Below are 16279 nucleotides of genomic sequence, written 5' to 3'. Positions count from 1 at the left end.
TTTTTAAATACTTCTGATCACTATTGTATGTAATGAAGAATTAAAACATTGCTTTTTTGAAACAAATCTCAGAGGCAAAGGATGTTTAGTATTGCTATACACTCATAAAACACGACAGCGTACTTAATGTAACTCACATCATTTATTATATCTTTATAGACAATATTAATGATATTCAGACATATAAACGAGGTCTTAACGCTTCACTCTTAAAATGAATGTTTGTTTCTTAGAATAAACACAATGAATAAGAAGGTATCCCTACAGTTATTCACAGGTTTATTTTTTACAGTCAAAGAAGTAGAAAATTAGTATTTCTTGTATCAAAATAAATATATAGATTGACTAGTGACTATGTTTTTTGTATTCCTTACACATTTAGTCCACATATTTTAAAGCCTGATAAATAATCTGAACGTTAAAATCTCTATTTTAATTTACATTGAATTAACTATTACTCAACGTTATTGACACGTTTTTGATTAAATTTTTTTTAAATAAATTTTTTATTGCAAACTTCATTGTTATTAGTCACTGGGTCTCGTGCGGCTAAAATAAACTCCGCCCACACTTCCCCAGCCTACATTCCTATTGGTCAGGCGGAAAGTGACGGGACACGTCCCCATTTGGCCGGACTAGGATATAAGGTGTCAAAAAACTTCCTCAGCAACAAGTGCCTGGAAGGGTCCGCACAGAGCAGTGCGTTCAAGCCAACCCGGCCTTACCTTCTTGATATTTCAACGAACGAAATATTGGGTTTAAAACTTACGGACGCTCAAGGGGCAAGCTAACTCTGGGCTACAAGTTAAAATATTAATAATAATAATAATAACAACACACTACCGAAAAATGGAGCTGTCGGATATTCCGTTTCCCATCCCCTCAGCCGATGATTTCTATGATGACCCCTGCTTTAACACCAGCGACATGCATTTCTTTGAAGACCTGGACCCCAGGTTAGTGCACGTCAGCTTGCTCAAGTCGGACGAACACAACCACATGGAGGACGAGCACATCCGGGCGCCGAGTGGACACCACCAAGCAGGCAGGTGTCTCCTGTGGGCGTGTAAGGCATGCAAACGGAAAACAACCAACGCAGACCGGCGCAAAGCCGCAACTATGAGAGAGAGGAGACGCCTGAGCAAGGTCAACGATGCTTTCGAAACTCTAAAGAGGTGCACATCTACTAACCCTAACCAGAGGCTTCCTAAGGTGGAAATCCTGAGAAACGCCATCAGTTACATTGAGTCTCTCCAGGCCTTACTCAGAAGCCAAGAAGAGAACTACTACCCGGTTCTGGAGCAATACAGCGGTGATTCAGATGCCTCCAGTCCCAGGTCCAACTGCTCAGATGGCATGGTGAGAATCGTTTAAAGTTTTGACATTCCTTGTGTAGAATATTTGCAATTCGTTTATTAGATTACAAAGGCCTTTCATCCTTCAATAGCTGTTATTTAACGTAACTCATAGTGATTTGATTTTTTAATAATTGTATCTTTTTATATATTTGTTTAGATGGATTTTAATGGTCCTGCTCGCTCGTCCGGGAGAAGAAACAGCTATGACAACTCGTACTTCAACGAAACTCCAAATGGTAGGTCGAAACGAAGAAATATGAATATCCCTTAATGTCATGCTGACGGAGAAAACGAAAATACCCTTTATATAATGCAATACATTTCTAATAGTTTTGTTTTCTGATTTTCGTATTTTTCCAGCAGATGTGAGAAGTAACAAGAACCCGGTGGTGTCGAGTTTAGACTGTTTATCCAGTATTGTGGAGCGCATCTCCACCGAGTCTCCCGCCGCACCCTCGCTTCCTGCGGCTGAGCTGTGCGAGGGGATCACCGGCTCTCCGCCTGAGATAAGCGCGCCCTCCCCGAATAATACCTGCAGCCCCTCCGGCCCGACCCACGACCCCATCTATCAAGTGCTCTGAACAGAAAAGAGAAACACATCCATACCGACATCAACATTTCAGAGAGCGCGAGGGACGTTGTTAACCAGCCACCATTAACGAGGACTACTACTCTTTTCATGAACTGAGAAGAAAAAAAAAACTACAACCAAACTGTTCAAGAATTTGGAGAACGGATTTTTTTGTCTTTCTTTCTTTATTTCTTTCTTTAAAATGTCAAATTCCATTATGATCGTGGCTCTGCAGAAGTCAGTTTCTTAACTAAGCTTATTTATATAACAATGTCAATGTTGCCATATGTGACCATATTTTCCCTCTTCTCATTTCTTTCTTTCTTTCTTTCTTTCTTTCTTTCTTTCTTTCTTTCTTTCTTTCTTTCTTTCTTTCTTTCTTTCTTTCCTTCCTTCTTTCTTTCTTGCTTTATTTCAGACTACGTTCTGTCACTTTCATATTTTATTATTTCCTAATTATTTACGGAGAATAACCACTGCAGATATGAAAATTAGAGGACCATTTTTGTACATGTGTATATAAGAGCTGTTTTGTTAAAAAAGAAAAAAGAAAAAAAGAAACGAACAAACACAATTGTGTAACATAATTTAATATTGCCTGTTTGAGACGTTTGTTGTGTCCAGCGTTAAACTTTATATTTATACATCTTCAATGAGTGAATGTCGAATAAATAAAGATATGAATTATTTATACACAGACATTTACATGCGTCATTCTCTTGATTTATTTTGGATTCCACAAAAAATTAAATGTATTTAATAAATAGACTTAAACGACAGTTAGACCGTCTTTATTTTAAGTCGATTAAAATTTACTTTATATATATATATATTAATATAAACAATCAAATAATTTACAAAAGTTTACACCATCTGAAAAAATAAATCATCTTTAATGGATTGTAAAAACAAGTTCACCCTGTTTAGTATTAACCTGGAAAAAATCGGGCAAACCAGAAAATGTCATTTCGAATTAAATAATAATCACCCGCAGTAACACCCGCAAAAATTGATGCAAATGGTCATAAAATAATTATTAATTAATAACGTGATTAACATACATGATGATCAGTTAATTAGCGCCGTGATCAGCGATTTATCCGATTTATATAATGTTTTTGAATTCATGGAACAACTGCATTTTCAGACATGCGCAATACCTTCCAGAATATTCTCAAAAGTCAAGGCGCTCTTGGTGCGTATTATTTTGTGACGTGACTTTGGACTAATTTATTCGAGTTTTTAGAAGAAAACAAAATTGTTGCTTTTATGAACATTATTTTCATCCTGCTCAATGTCGTTGATATGTCCAAGATCTCACAATATAAATTCTTAATAATTATTGTGAGCTGCAATGTATAATTCTCTAAAAATATATGTATATAAAAATCATATTAATTCAATATATAATCATAAATATTCGATAGCCGAAAGAATGTATTAAATTGTGTGTTGTGGGGTCTGACTTGGGTAGAAGTTAATAGTCTGCTATTCTAAAAGGTTTCAGTGCCCCTTTAATAATTTCGAGATTTTTGGATGTTACGTAACACGTCTTTAATTGGTTTGTAACATGTCTGTAATTGAGTTTTGGTTTTAAGTTGTTCTGAAACGTGTTCCTGTTGAGTAGGTACATTGTAAATATAACATGACATTTCACAAATGCAAATATAACTAATTAAATCACTAAGACAAAAGTATGTATCAGCAGCGCCACCTTGTGTGCACATATCAAGCATCCATTTGTCATATATATAACTGTGAATAATTTCAGCATTCATTATGTCTTCATTCCTTCTATCTTTCATCCATTCACTTCCTTGATATGTGGAATTGTCAGGATTTTTTCCTTTGAAGAGAAATTCTTTATGCTGGGCATAAAACGTTAAAGAATCCATAACGCTAACGTTTCATGCATGCGCAAAACAAATCTCAATGTGGTGCCACATTAACACTGGGCTTACTCTAGATTGCTTTTTATAACCCTGGCATTCTTGTGCATGTTTTCACATTTAATAAAACAAAACAAAAAATAATAATAATTTTATATATATATATATATATATATATATATATATATATATATATATATATATATATATATATACATACACACACAATAACAACAACAACAACAACAATAATAATAATAATAATAATAGATAAATAAATTCATACAAAGTGCGAGAGACTAAACAAACTCGCGGTCCGCCACTTAATACGTTCCTAAGGGAACTCAGATTGTAACTATGTTCCGCACGTTAAAAGGATTGCATTCAATACACCCCTAATATTATATATAATATATATTAGGGGTATAACAACGGACTGGGAATTGGAGGTGGATCCTGATAAACGGCTGAAGATCCCTAACAGAATAACATCTACACAGCTTCGTCCAGACATGATTATTGTCTCAGATTTAACCAAGCAATAGATTTTATTGGAGCTCACTGTGCCTTGGGCAGAGCGCATCGATGAGGCCAAAGTATCAAGAGCTAGTAGAAGAGTGTAGAAGGCAGGGCTGGAAAACTCGTTGTGAGCCTTTGGAGGTGGGCTGCAGAGGTTTTGCAGGGCGTTCACTCTGCAAAGCACATACGCTACAATGCATCACTGGGGAGGCAAAGAGGAACGTGATTAGAACTGCAACTGAAGCCGCAGAGAAAGACACTAGATGGATTTGGATTAAGAGGGCAGAACTGTGGACAATCGCTACTGGGACACAGGCCGGTGTCTGATCAGATTGCCTGGACGAGGTTGTCTGATGTTGAAAGACCCGAAACATCGAGTGACCCCAGGATACATCACTGATGATGTGTCCACGTGATATCTGCATGATGTATCTTTTACTATATATATTCTGCTTCTTAACGTTCATATTATTTAGTTGGGTTTCAATACTTATTTTATGTTCTCCTGTTTAGTTCCCAGTTTTAGTTAGTATATTTTATTACTTTTATGTTAGCTCAAATTTTATTACTATAATCTGCACATTGCATTTTGCACTTTGTTTAGCAACTAGGTTCTACCTGGTAGTTGTTAGGTGCTATATAAATAAAGTAGGGGGGCAATAATTATAAAATTTCTCATGAGCAATTTTTGAAGGGGACACAAATAATAGTTAAATTGTACTTACAGTATAAAGACACAGTGTCCCCACAGTGAAAAACTTTGTTTCTATCATTATTATTGTAGCATGGAGACTGCGTCAATTACAACAGTAATTTAAACTGCTTTACATAAATAAAGTAAAACTATCATAAAAAATAATCACAGCAATAAAAACGAGGAATTAAATTTTTTTTTTACATTTTATTTAACGATTAATTAAGACACTTAAGAACAGAATAGAAATTGATTATAAAAAGTGTGTTCAGGATGTAGCACAGTGCTCATTTAGTAAATGCACAGATAAACAATATGTTAATTGTGGCCGTTAATGTTAAATTAACATTATACCAAGTCGTCCCAAATAAAACACTGCATGGGAAACGGCTTTGGCGTGTTAGTGTCAGTGCACTATGCTACAAGCTATTGTAAACAAGCTAACGTTAACTAGATGAGTCATATTTTAATCGCTAATATAGCAGATTCATGGAAAATTACATCGCTAATCAGCATTTTTGCCGCAACTAATTTATGAATAAATCTGCATCGATTAAATGAAAGAGAATCGCTTTATTTAAAGTGAATAAAATAGCCTAGTTAATAAAATTGAACATTAATTGAGCCGCAGACACACACCTGACTCGTGTGTGTTGAGTAGGTGAGATAAACTCGAAAAGCAGTGGGTCAAACCACTGTGAGGAAAGGGAAAGGGGGAACTCAACTGTTTCTAAATGCAGTTTTTGCGGGGGTTTTTTTGTACTTACACAATTATTTAGGTATACATACACATATTTTTCACAATAGAGATTGCGATATTTTTTAAATCAAAATTTTTTGGGTGGGTGGTGGGGGGGACATGTCCCCTCCGTCCCCCAAGCCCCCCCCGGGATTTACGCCCATGGCTATTGGACATATCAGAACTACCGACTCGAGTGATTGTTCAGATCAACGTGACGCGCACATTGACCACAATGTTTTCAGTCACAACTTTAGCTCCGACCTGTAATTAATTCATATATGCACTGCTTGATTAAAAAAAATCGGAAGAAAAAAAATAACCCCGTGTTTTCACTTAAGTAACTGCGACCTCCTCGTTTACTCATAATGTCACGCTTTATAAGAAAAATGTTTTGTTTCACTGGCTTAATAACAATCAGTGCAATGGTTCTGGTACTTTAGACATACCTCTTATCTGAAATGTGAAATAATTAACTAATTTCTTTAAAACAATCGTTTCAGATTGTTAAAACACAACATGAAAACGTGTGGACATATTAAGTGCAGTATACAATTTACCTAAATGTAGTAAACTTGGTATTGAGATCTTTTCTGGAAGCTTTTTTGTTTGTTTGATATAGTTGTTGAGGGTTTTTCTTAATAAAAATAGTTTTAAAAAGCTATACATACCATATAATGTTTTGAATTATCCTGTTGTGATGATGAATGAGTTAAACAGTGCATACTGTTTCATTGTAAGTTATACATTTTCTCCACTCCCCTATCTGATCAAAACTGAAAACACTAGAAGCGGACGTTACATGCCCAAAAGAGACATTAGTATCGCTTACTCAATGCTCATAAGAGACAAACCACAAATGTTAGGAGTGACATGTCATGAGCTAGTGTGAAGTAAGGTTAGACAGCTAACTTATGTCTGTCCTCTGCTTTCCCACCACCCCTCAAAATCATGAGTAACTGGCTATGCTAAATTCACCCTAGCTGTGAATCAGTGGGAATGTGTGTGTGTGTGTCCATCCGTTCGTCACATGCAGTCTTTACAGGAAGAGGACCGCTGTCATGACCTAGTGGCCCACAAGATACCAAAAGTTTACATAGAGATATTGTTTGAAATTCATTCTTGGCCTTGGTCTTATGCAACACTGAAGAAAAATATTCAAAACAATGACTAGGCTTAAACAAGTTTTGTAAATACTTAAAATTGACAATGCTCTTCACTGTATGCATTTTTATTTTCTGTTTTATATGTAGGCCTCTAAGTAATGACTAACCGTAAATGGCTTAAATGGCTTCTGAATAACAAGAGACAGGACTCCAACTGATGGTGGCTTTAGAGTAACACTTTATTTACATGAAAAAATTGAGAACCAAACAGCGGTTCAAGACAAGGAAGTGTGAGTATTGAACAGCTATTATTACAGAGTCCTGCAGAGTAGCTACGTAGTAGACCTGTGACTACTAAAACTACAGATAGCATTGTCACTGTAGCTGGTGGATGGTCAATCTTTAGTGGACTGCACAGTCTCCATCTGTCCATCAGCCATGTGCTTGCTAAGGATTGTGAAACTGTCCACTTACTTCCTGCGGCGAGTGGCAGCTCCCTTCTTGCTACTGTAATGTGGCAATTGTCAGGAACAAACAAAGTCAACACTCTACTATTACCTGCTTATAAATTATTTTTATAAATCACAATATAAAGTCATTTAGAGTAGCATATTTGTTAACTACTGTGTGCTCAAATTATAATGCATGCTGCATGCATTCACAGCAGGCAACACTTACCTTTGTAAATTTATATCAAGTCAAGAAATAGACTTGAAATAAATTTGCCTTGAGAAATGAGGGTGTCCAGATATGTGGTAATGGTATTGGTTAATATGAACAGAGACAAGAGAGTATTGAGATGGAATAGTATGTGCTTTTAAAATGCATTTTATTTATTATAAATGAATGAATATATAATGTATAAATTAATGTTGAATGTGTATTTTCTATAAAAATGGTGAAATTATATATATTCTGCCATGCATAACATAAAATGATGATGTAATGTGATATGGCTGGTTAGAAAAGAATAGCATGAGATGGGATGGCATGGGATGGGATGGAATGGAATGGTCAGTGGCAGTTTTATACAATTTTAGCTTAGGGTCCAGGTGATGACCAGTCACTCTGTTTGAGGGCAGATTTAAATACAATTTTACAGGCAATACCTTACAACTTAATGTTTCTCTAACATCGCAATGATTCAATTGTTAGAAATTGTTAGCTCACTTTATGTCCAAAACTTGACTGCTAATAAAATACAAATAAAAATCAACTAAGTCTGAGTTTAACATTTTAAATGAACTTTCTTTTTCTTTCGGTATTGCACAAACATTTGTAACTTTTGGGTTTCTATAGCTTGACAGTCTTAGAAAATGCCCCTTATCTAAATGCATCTACCTGCACAACATGTTGGATGATCATGTGCACAAATAATTAGGTTATTTCAGATTTTTCATTTATTTGTATCAAAGGAAGGTCTTGTTAAAGAGACAGTGGCCCTCCTTGGAACCCGCTTAGAACTGCCACTGGCGATTGAGTGTAACATAACAGACACATTACTAAACTTACTGTTTTTGGAGTTCATCAATGCGGTTTCTGAATGAAAGGATCTGAAAACAACACATCAGCACTTATTAACAAGCATGAAAGCATTCACACGGGGGAAACCGGCTCTCACCTTGGTTTGTCCAGCTCTCTCGACATGGCCTGGTCGATTAGGATGACGCAGTACTAGATACTGTACTGTCTTAACTACAGTCTGTGATTTTACTTACACATTGTTCAGGTCATTTGGAGTCCTTTTATAGTACTATCTTTCAAGACTTATTGCCCTGATTACCATTTGCTTACTGAAAAAAGGATATAATGGCCTGTCACCTGTTTCTCTGTGTCGCTTCTGCCCTGTAAATGTACTGAACACGCAGACACAGGGCATGCACAGCAGGCTACTCCAACTAAACCTGTTACAACTTACAATTTACTCAGTTCCTCCACTCTCTTACGCAGTGTTGTAACCTGGAGGAGATTGAAGTTGGATTGAAGTATATGCATCTCAGGTAGCACTTCTCAACTTTGATTTACCAAGAAGATTTAAAAAAAACTATATCTAAATTAACTAAATAGATATAACCATATCTATTCTTATTACAAATGAGAAAAAACCCATCTCATAATGATTATTTTAAACATGTGAATTTTCTACCTCATATTTCTGTTTCTTCAGTCTCTCCATATGTTCAAACTTCTCAGACTCCAAGGTCTTCATCCATTCATGCAGCTCCTTGGCCTTCTCTCTGTGACACAAGTCAGTGAAATTAGAGCTTACAGTGCCATCTGCTGGCTCACTACCAGCTCTGATTCATATTGTGGCGCAATTTACTTCAGCTTGTCCTCATTGAGGTGGTCAATGTTGAGTGCCTTGCGCCTCTCGGCCAGTATCTTCCTCTTCTTTTCTCTCTCTGTCTGTTTCTTGCCACCTCTCTTGGAGTCAGCCTGAAATGTATTTAACAAAGATAAGATTAAGCACACACATTTGAAAGACACACATTTGAAAGTGCTGTATGTGACAGAACAGAGTCAGAAGACAGGACAAAATCACCTTCTGCAGGTAGCTGCTAAACTGGGAGCCCATGCTGGAAAGGGCAGACTTCTTCTTAGCGTCCTCATCAGCCTTCTTCTTGGCATCAGCCTCTTCTCTTTTCAGCCTTTCTTCCTGTTTAAGCCAAAGTATGTATTCAAGTGTGTGTGTGTTAGGTTATAAAAGACAAGTGCATGGATGTGAACTGGTGTTACAGACATACCTCACGCCTTGCATGGCGCTCCTTCTCCTGCTCAGCCATGATCCTCTGCTGCTCTGACCTTTCAGATCTGCGCTTCTCCTGTTAGAAAGCACACCACAAACAGACACATGTTACTCTGATCCTTAAGTGTGAATCACTTCATCTAGAAGTACAGTATATTGCTATTTTAAATCACATTTAAATTCACTCACAATTCTCTCTTTAAGAGCAATGAGTTCCTCCTCCTCCTTCTTTCTATGCTCGAAGTGGGCATCGATCAGAGCTTGCAGCTCCACAAGATCCTTGTTCTGACGCTTCTTCTGGATGTCCTGTTTGGCAGAGATGCAAATCTTTGTTGCGCTTAATATAAAAAAATGACACTATTCTAACTAAAAAGCCCACAGTTCTACTTTTAGAATGTAAGTGAAAGACACATACATCAAAGTCCACTTTGTCACCCTCAGGAATCCTGGGTGCAGATGGCCTTTAATACAAAGAAAAAAAATTTAAATTAGATAAATGCAGGTCTGATAGAAATACCAGAACAGAGTTTCAGTATGAATATTTGCTCACTGCATTTGCAGTGATGTGGATTGGCCTACTTACTTGAACTTGGGCTTCTCGTCTGTAAATTAAAAAACGAAGAGGGGACAAGTACACAGCATTTTGTTAAAAGTCTATTCATGGTAGTATAAGAAGCAAACTGGTATTTCCAAATCAAATATATAAAAAAATAAGTAGTAACTACAGAACAAAACGTAATTATTTCACATAATAGTCAAAAGATTAGAAAACACAATAAAAAATTCAAATTAGACATAAAAATTAGGTAGACGTTAATACATGAACATTACAGAAGAAATCTTTAAATTAGATAGACACGTTATATTGAGTTATTATCATTATTTTTCAGCGAGGTCTTGCTCATTTGAATCAAAGTTGAATTTGAATGAACTTTGTAAAAAAAATTAAAAGAACAAAAAAGGGAAAAATGTGATTTGCTTCTGTTATGCAAGGCCCAACCCATGTGTGTCCTTTTTGGACTGGTCGAAAAAGATGCCCAAGCTTGGTGGCTTAGTTAGCACCTGGTCCTCCCTCTCAATATGAGTCAGTGGTTGGTGTGTGACATGCTGATTAAATAGCATAGCAGGGTTAGAAGAATGCGCAGAGGCTAGTGGTTGTTAGCATTTTATATTCTTTCACCCTTTTTCCCCAAATAGATTTTAATATGGACACAGCATTTATCCATTTATGATTATAAATCCATTTTTATCTTTAAGTTTATTGACCAATTCTAAAGCAGTGCTTCTTGCTCCAAAATAACATTTTACTGGGAGGAACCTCAGTGCACACATTCTCCAACAGACGGAGACTACAAACAGCTGAGACAATGGACCAAAGTGTTCTTCCAACATACATAGGTAGGATACATTTGTAATCAACATACCTTCCTCTTCAAAGCCTTCTGCATGCAGCAAGCAATGAAAGCAAAAGCAGAATAAACAAAATTAGCAAAGGCAATAGTATTTCTGACAATTTTCAATTTTAAGGTGATACAAAAAAAACATACACTAAAAAGGAGAAGCTATATTTTTGGGGATAATCAGTTCTTAGTACTCCCCATAAATATTTAAAAACTTTTAGCCACAATCTAAAAGCACAAGCTGGGCCACTTTTTTAAAAATAAAGAACTAAGCTTTGATGAACAGAGATCAGAATGAAAGGTGGACTCAATTATTTTCACATTATTTTCTTTAACTCATCAAACTTCTCATACCATTTTGCTTTGAATTGTGAGAAAAGTACAAATCCTTAACTAGGGTAATTATTTAGTAACATATTAAATGTAATTAACTACATTGACTAATTTCTAATTACCCCAAGTAAGGATAAGGACTGAATGATTATTACTCCAATAAATCATCCATTAACCTAAACACTGAGTGAAGGCACTGCAGTCCACATACATTTTAAAGAGAATGAGGTGGTTTTAGTCAGTGAATAACAAAAACTGTCTATTGCAGGCAGTGATCATTGCTTGAGCAGAACTGATGACGAGTAATGATGGGGCGTATCTACAAGCTTAGCATATGGTTATAGGCCATTAAAGCAAAAGGAAAACCTTGAATGCTGCATCATATATTGCATAGTGTAAGCAGATAGGGGGCAGCAAAACTCAATATAGCATCTTGGAGTCCATTCAGTATAGTACATTGGAGAAACTATGGCTTGAATGCATGTTTAACTCTGACAATTACCAAGTACGAAGAGGAGGTTATGCATGATTACTAAGAAACCCTGAGAGTGGAAGGTAGGGTAAGGGGTGGGGTATGATCCGATTAGTGCACTGTGACTGGCATGTGATGGGATGGAGCACACTGCTATTTCATGGTGAAGGATGAGAGAATATTCCATGCCACATACCTTCTACCACAGCCTCAGCTTCTGGCTCAGGTTCAGGCTCAGGCTCTTGGGCTACTGGCTCTGGTTCTGGCTCTGGCTCTGGCTCAGGTTCAGGCTCAGGCTCAGCCTCAGGCTCAGGCTCGGGTTCTGGGGCTGCCTCAGGAGCCACCTCTACATCTACTACCTCCTCAGTTAATTCTATACATGTGCAAGGGGGTGGGGATGGGGAAAGGATTGTTATGGTTAGAGAGGTTAGTAAATGGGGTACATGGTAAGTAATTATTGGATATTAGAGGGAAAAGAGTATGGTGATTAGTAGCCTGGATGGCAGTAATCAAGTGAAGAAAACACCAAGGCCACCAGGTGGCGCTGCCACAGAAAATGAAGCAACTGGTGCAGAAGTGAAGAAAATATTGGTTATACAGGTGATGCAAAAACGGGGACCTTGAAATCATTTTGGAACTCTTTTGCTGCTTTTAATTTGTAGCAAATGGAGCATTTGGAAAATCTGTGCATTTGATATTGAGTTAATATGCCATTTGAAGATCTAAAATGGTAAAAATGGTTACTGTAAGTCTTGTGCAATGTTTTCTTTTTTGAAACTTGTCTAAGCTTTGGAGCAGGTTCGGGGAAATATTCAGTTAAGTTATACAAGTATATAAACAGTTTAGAACACAGGTATAGATAAGCAAAAATATGAGTGATCAGTAAACTAGCAGGTGATGTGGTCTGGACTGGAATTAATAGTGGAATTAAATGATTTATGGGTCCATAAATAACACAGTGTAACAGTAAAAAAAAAAAAAAAAAAAGAAATTATAATGTTAAAGCATGCAGGAGTATTTATACAGCATTTCTGGTAGTAAAAAAATGAAGGGAATATTGTGGGTAAAGATAATCAATATTAGGAAAAATAGCAGTACTAGACAATTAGTGCTTATGGCAATAAAACATCCACCAAATATTTGTATTTTACCTTCATCGCCGACTTCTTTTTTAATTTGTAAAAAGAAAGCAGTAGATTAGCAGAGTTATCAATAGTGTCCAGCTGTGCATAGATTAATGATCTGTGTACAGTTGGAGACATGCCAAGCATACACTGTCCATTCCTCCACAGCTAAAAAATTTAGCTCAATAAAAGTAAACTTTTCACCATATGTAAAGGTATGCCACATTATCTAGCTGTGGAGTATGCAAAGTGTATTTTATCATTATTTTACATAAAGCGCAGAAACTGTTGCAAAAAAAAAACATTTAGAATTGATTGACTGGAAAAGTAATGGTCTATAATTTACATGATATTTAGAGACACAGTCATAATTATTGAATTACACTCTTAGAAAAAAGGATTTGTCCCTGTGTAGGGATGTATGGTTCTCCAGAGGGTTTCCTAATTAGAAATGTAATTAGAAATGTTCCAAAGGGGAACCCTTTTAGAAAGCTATAACCATTTACAGAACTCTTGAGTAACCCATTTTTTCTAAAAGTGTATCTTCTAATTGTCAGGGTTTGCTGGTAGCTTTGCTATCATGCATAGTTAAAAGAAAAGTTTTATATGCCACTGATATTAAAGAGCCAATTGAATGCTTAATATTCACACAAACTGAAGAAATGTATATAGGAATATTTATGAATGTGGAAGTTATAAATGATTTAGAACAAAATAAGAGATATGATTAATAACTGTAATAGAAACAATGACTTTCTCTGGAGCAATAATTAACTATTGAAGGAAAAGTAGCACTACTTACCCTGCTGCTCACTAAAATGAAAATAAATCAGAAAAGTAGTTATTGTTAAAAAACGTATTCCATGGTTAAGTTGTTCTTGATGTAAACATTGGTTTATGCCTTAGGAAGAAAACTCACACATCCTCTGTGTCAGACATGATGATAGTGGACTTTGTGACTGAAAGAAAAAAAACAGATTAGATTCTTGTGGCTTGTACTATACTTATACCTTATACTGCTCATCCACAAACTATAAATAACAGTGCTTGGAAAATGCTTACACTTGCAAACTTACACTGCTTAGATATAACACTTCCAGAGGAGTTGGCCTATATATATATATATATATATATATATATATATATATATATATATATATATATATATATAAAAACTGTAAACAGGAATGGTCTTTAATGATTCTGGCGTTTTTTTACTTTACCAACCCTCATTTCTTTGCTTTTCCACTGACTTGCAATTTCTGTTAAGATAGACAGCAACACCTTGATTATTAGCTATAAAAATCCTTTGAAACCCAAGCTGTGCTGAAGTGTAAGTGAGACGTCTCCATATATGGTTTTATGGCAATGCTCTCATAATCTCTCAAGAGATTAATGAGTCTGTCAGCATACCAGGTTCAAGTCCGAAGATCTCCATCAATACCGTTTACTGAAAAAGTTTATTTTTGTCATTAAAGATATTGGATTTTGTGACCATGTGCTTAAATTTTGATGGACTCTATTTAAAATAGCTGAGTTAACCAACTTAGCCATATTATATTTGAGTTAGCTGAGTCAGCAATAATGTGAGACATCCTTTAAGGTTTCTTGTGTGTAAGTGTTCTATCTTAGACAGGTGCAAGTGCCTTCTCGACATGGTTCATGATCCAGTTTCTATCATCAAGATCAAATTCTTTCTCTTGGAATAGTATCTGTAACACACACTTTACTTCATTGCCTTATGTGGTCATGGCATATACAGATACATTTCTTGAACTTTTGTAGAATTTTGTCAAGACTCCAAGACATCCTGAACTTAAAGAAAAAAAAACACATCACCATTTTTTTTCCAGCCAATTTTCTGATCAATTAAAAAAATGGTGAACTGTAAATGCACGTTTTCAAACAAATCAGAGTTTAGAATACACAATAAGTAATATGAATAGGTGTATTATTGATCTGTTTACTATTTTTAATTAACAATTGATAATTTTGTTTATTTTATTTTATTTTATTACAATTTATTTGTATTGATTTCTATAAATCTTTATCACATAAATAATCCTCTAGTTAAAGATTATAAGGCACCTAGGAATTAGCATTAAATCAAATTTTTTTTTCATTTTGAACTAACACCTTCTAAAGTATTCTTATATGTTATAAAAATGTTAATTGTGCACTGTAGCGTTTGAAACAACCAACACTGGCCAGACTGAACCGAACTAATCAATCAATAACAGTAGCAGCAGTAACAGCTTATACTAGCTTCTGTTAATATACTGGACCCAGAATGAACACATGTGAACTCACTCACACACACACACACACACACACACACACACACACACACACACACACACACACACACACACATTCTTATTAACATGTTCAGTTTTACCCTGAAGAAAAGTTATAGCACCAGAAAATATATTTAGTGTAATATATAACTTGCATAAACAACAGAATTACAGTATATCATTATATTAGCAACATTTAAACACACTTTGTTTTATTTAACTACCATGTTGAATCTTTAACTAGCATGCACACTGTAGCACTCTGTACATTTGTTAACAAATAGCTAAACTATTAACCAAAGCTGTTGTAACTTCCTCAGTGCACTAGCCTTTGCTTCTCCATCCTCTCACCTGAGCAGTAACAAAGGTTTCAATTATCAACATCTGTGCAGATGTTGGCAATTGGTAATGCTTTTTGTACACATATATTCTATTGATATAAAGGTGTAGTAGAATGCCATGTTCTCCACTTAGTGCTTTCTCTCACACACACTCACACACACTGTCATTATCTTTCCTTTCCATGAATGTTTTCTTTCTATCTCAGTGTCTGATCTCTCTGTCTTACCTCAGAAAAGCTGAAAAGAAGTGAGCTCCCTGGTGGTGGAGACTGGCTGTAAAGTTCTGCAAACATCCAGGGCCGATTAAGTCCTTCTGTTATAGTGATACTTGATCTGAGAAGGCCTCCTATTGGTCAAGAGAGTATGGTGGGCATGGCTAAGGAGGCCAGGTCCAGGTCTTGGCCTAGGCACTGAATAAGGAGATGGAACGATTGGGGGAATGTGGACGAGGCACAAGTTTGGAATGGGGCAAGACAGCATCGCTATATTTGCCATTACATTAGGCTAGCAAATTAAATGTTACGTCTGAAAGTGAGTGAGAGAGGCATTTAAAACAGGGAGGCATCAACAGGTCACAGGTTTAGAGCAGGGTGTTTTCTCAAGGAAGGTTTTGCAAATGCACAAATGGGAAATATTTACATTTGTGTAGATGTGATAGTGTTAAAATGTATACAACAGACATTGCATAAG

General features: G+C 36.0%; 2 protein-coding genes across 7 annotated transcripts; one reads left to right on the top strand and one right to left on the bottom strand.

Annotated features, from left to right (window-relative positions):
- The first annotated feature begins 689 nt into the window (after positions 1-689).
- myod1 (myogenic differentiation 1) lies at positions 690-2628 on the top strand. 2 transcript variants are annotated; one of them, XM_046859982.1, is made up of 3 exons: positions 690-1359; positions 1516-1594; positions 1722-2628. In XM_046859982.1, exons 1-3 carry the CDS (start codon positions 850-852, stop codon positions 1937-1939), a joined length of 807 nt encoding a protein of 268 aa, XP_046715938.1. In that variant the 5' UTR covers positions 690-849; the 3' UTR covers positions 1940-2628. The 2 variants fall into 2 exon arrangements, with proteins under 2 accessions (XP_046715938.1, XP_046715937.1); XM_046859981.1 differs by having other exon boundaries at positions 1719-2628.
- A 4463-nt stretch (positions 2629-7091) lies between these two features.
- tnnt3a (troponin T type 3a (skeletal, fast)) lies at positions 7092-15901 on the bottom strand. 5 transcript variants are annotated; one of them, XM_046859975.1, is made up of 15 exons: positions 15817-15901; positions 13871-13910; positions 13754-13764; positions 12979-12993; positions 12024-12200; positions 11047-11064; positions 10206-10224; positions 10038-10083; positions 9812-9928; positions 9621-9698; positions 9419-9532; positions 9200-9312; positions 9023-9113; positions 8795-8835; positions 7092-7383 (listed from the first exon to the last, which is right to left on the bottom strand). In XM_046859975.1, exons 2-15 carry the CDS (start codon positions 13888-13890, stop codon positions 7347-7349), a joined length of 897 nt encoding a protein of 298 aa, XP_046715931.1. In that variant the 5' UTR covers positions 13891-13910; positions 15817-15901; the 3' UTR covers positions 7092-7346. The 5 variants fall into 5 exon arrangements, with proteins under 5 accessions (XP_046715931.1, XP_046715933.1, XP_046715932.1 ...); XM_046859977.1 differs by lacking the exon at positions 11047-11064; XM_046859976.1 differs by lacking the exon at positions 12979-12993 and having other exon boundaries at positions 15817-15888.
- Between the last annotated feature and the right edge of the window lie 378 nt (positions 15902-16279).

The sequence above is a fragment of the Silurus meridionalis genome, chromosome 10, assembly GCF_014805685.1.
Source record: "Silurus meridionalis isolate SWU-2019-XX chromosome 10, ASM1480568v1, whole genome shotgun sequence".
Classification (NCBI taxonomy): Eukaryota; Metazoa; Chordata; class Actinopteri; order Siluriformes; family Siluridae; genus Silurus; species Silurus meridionalis.
This window is presented reverse-complemented; position numbering and strand designations above follow the sequence as displayed.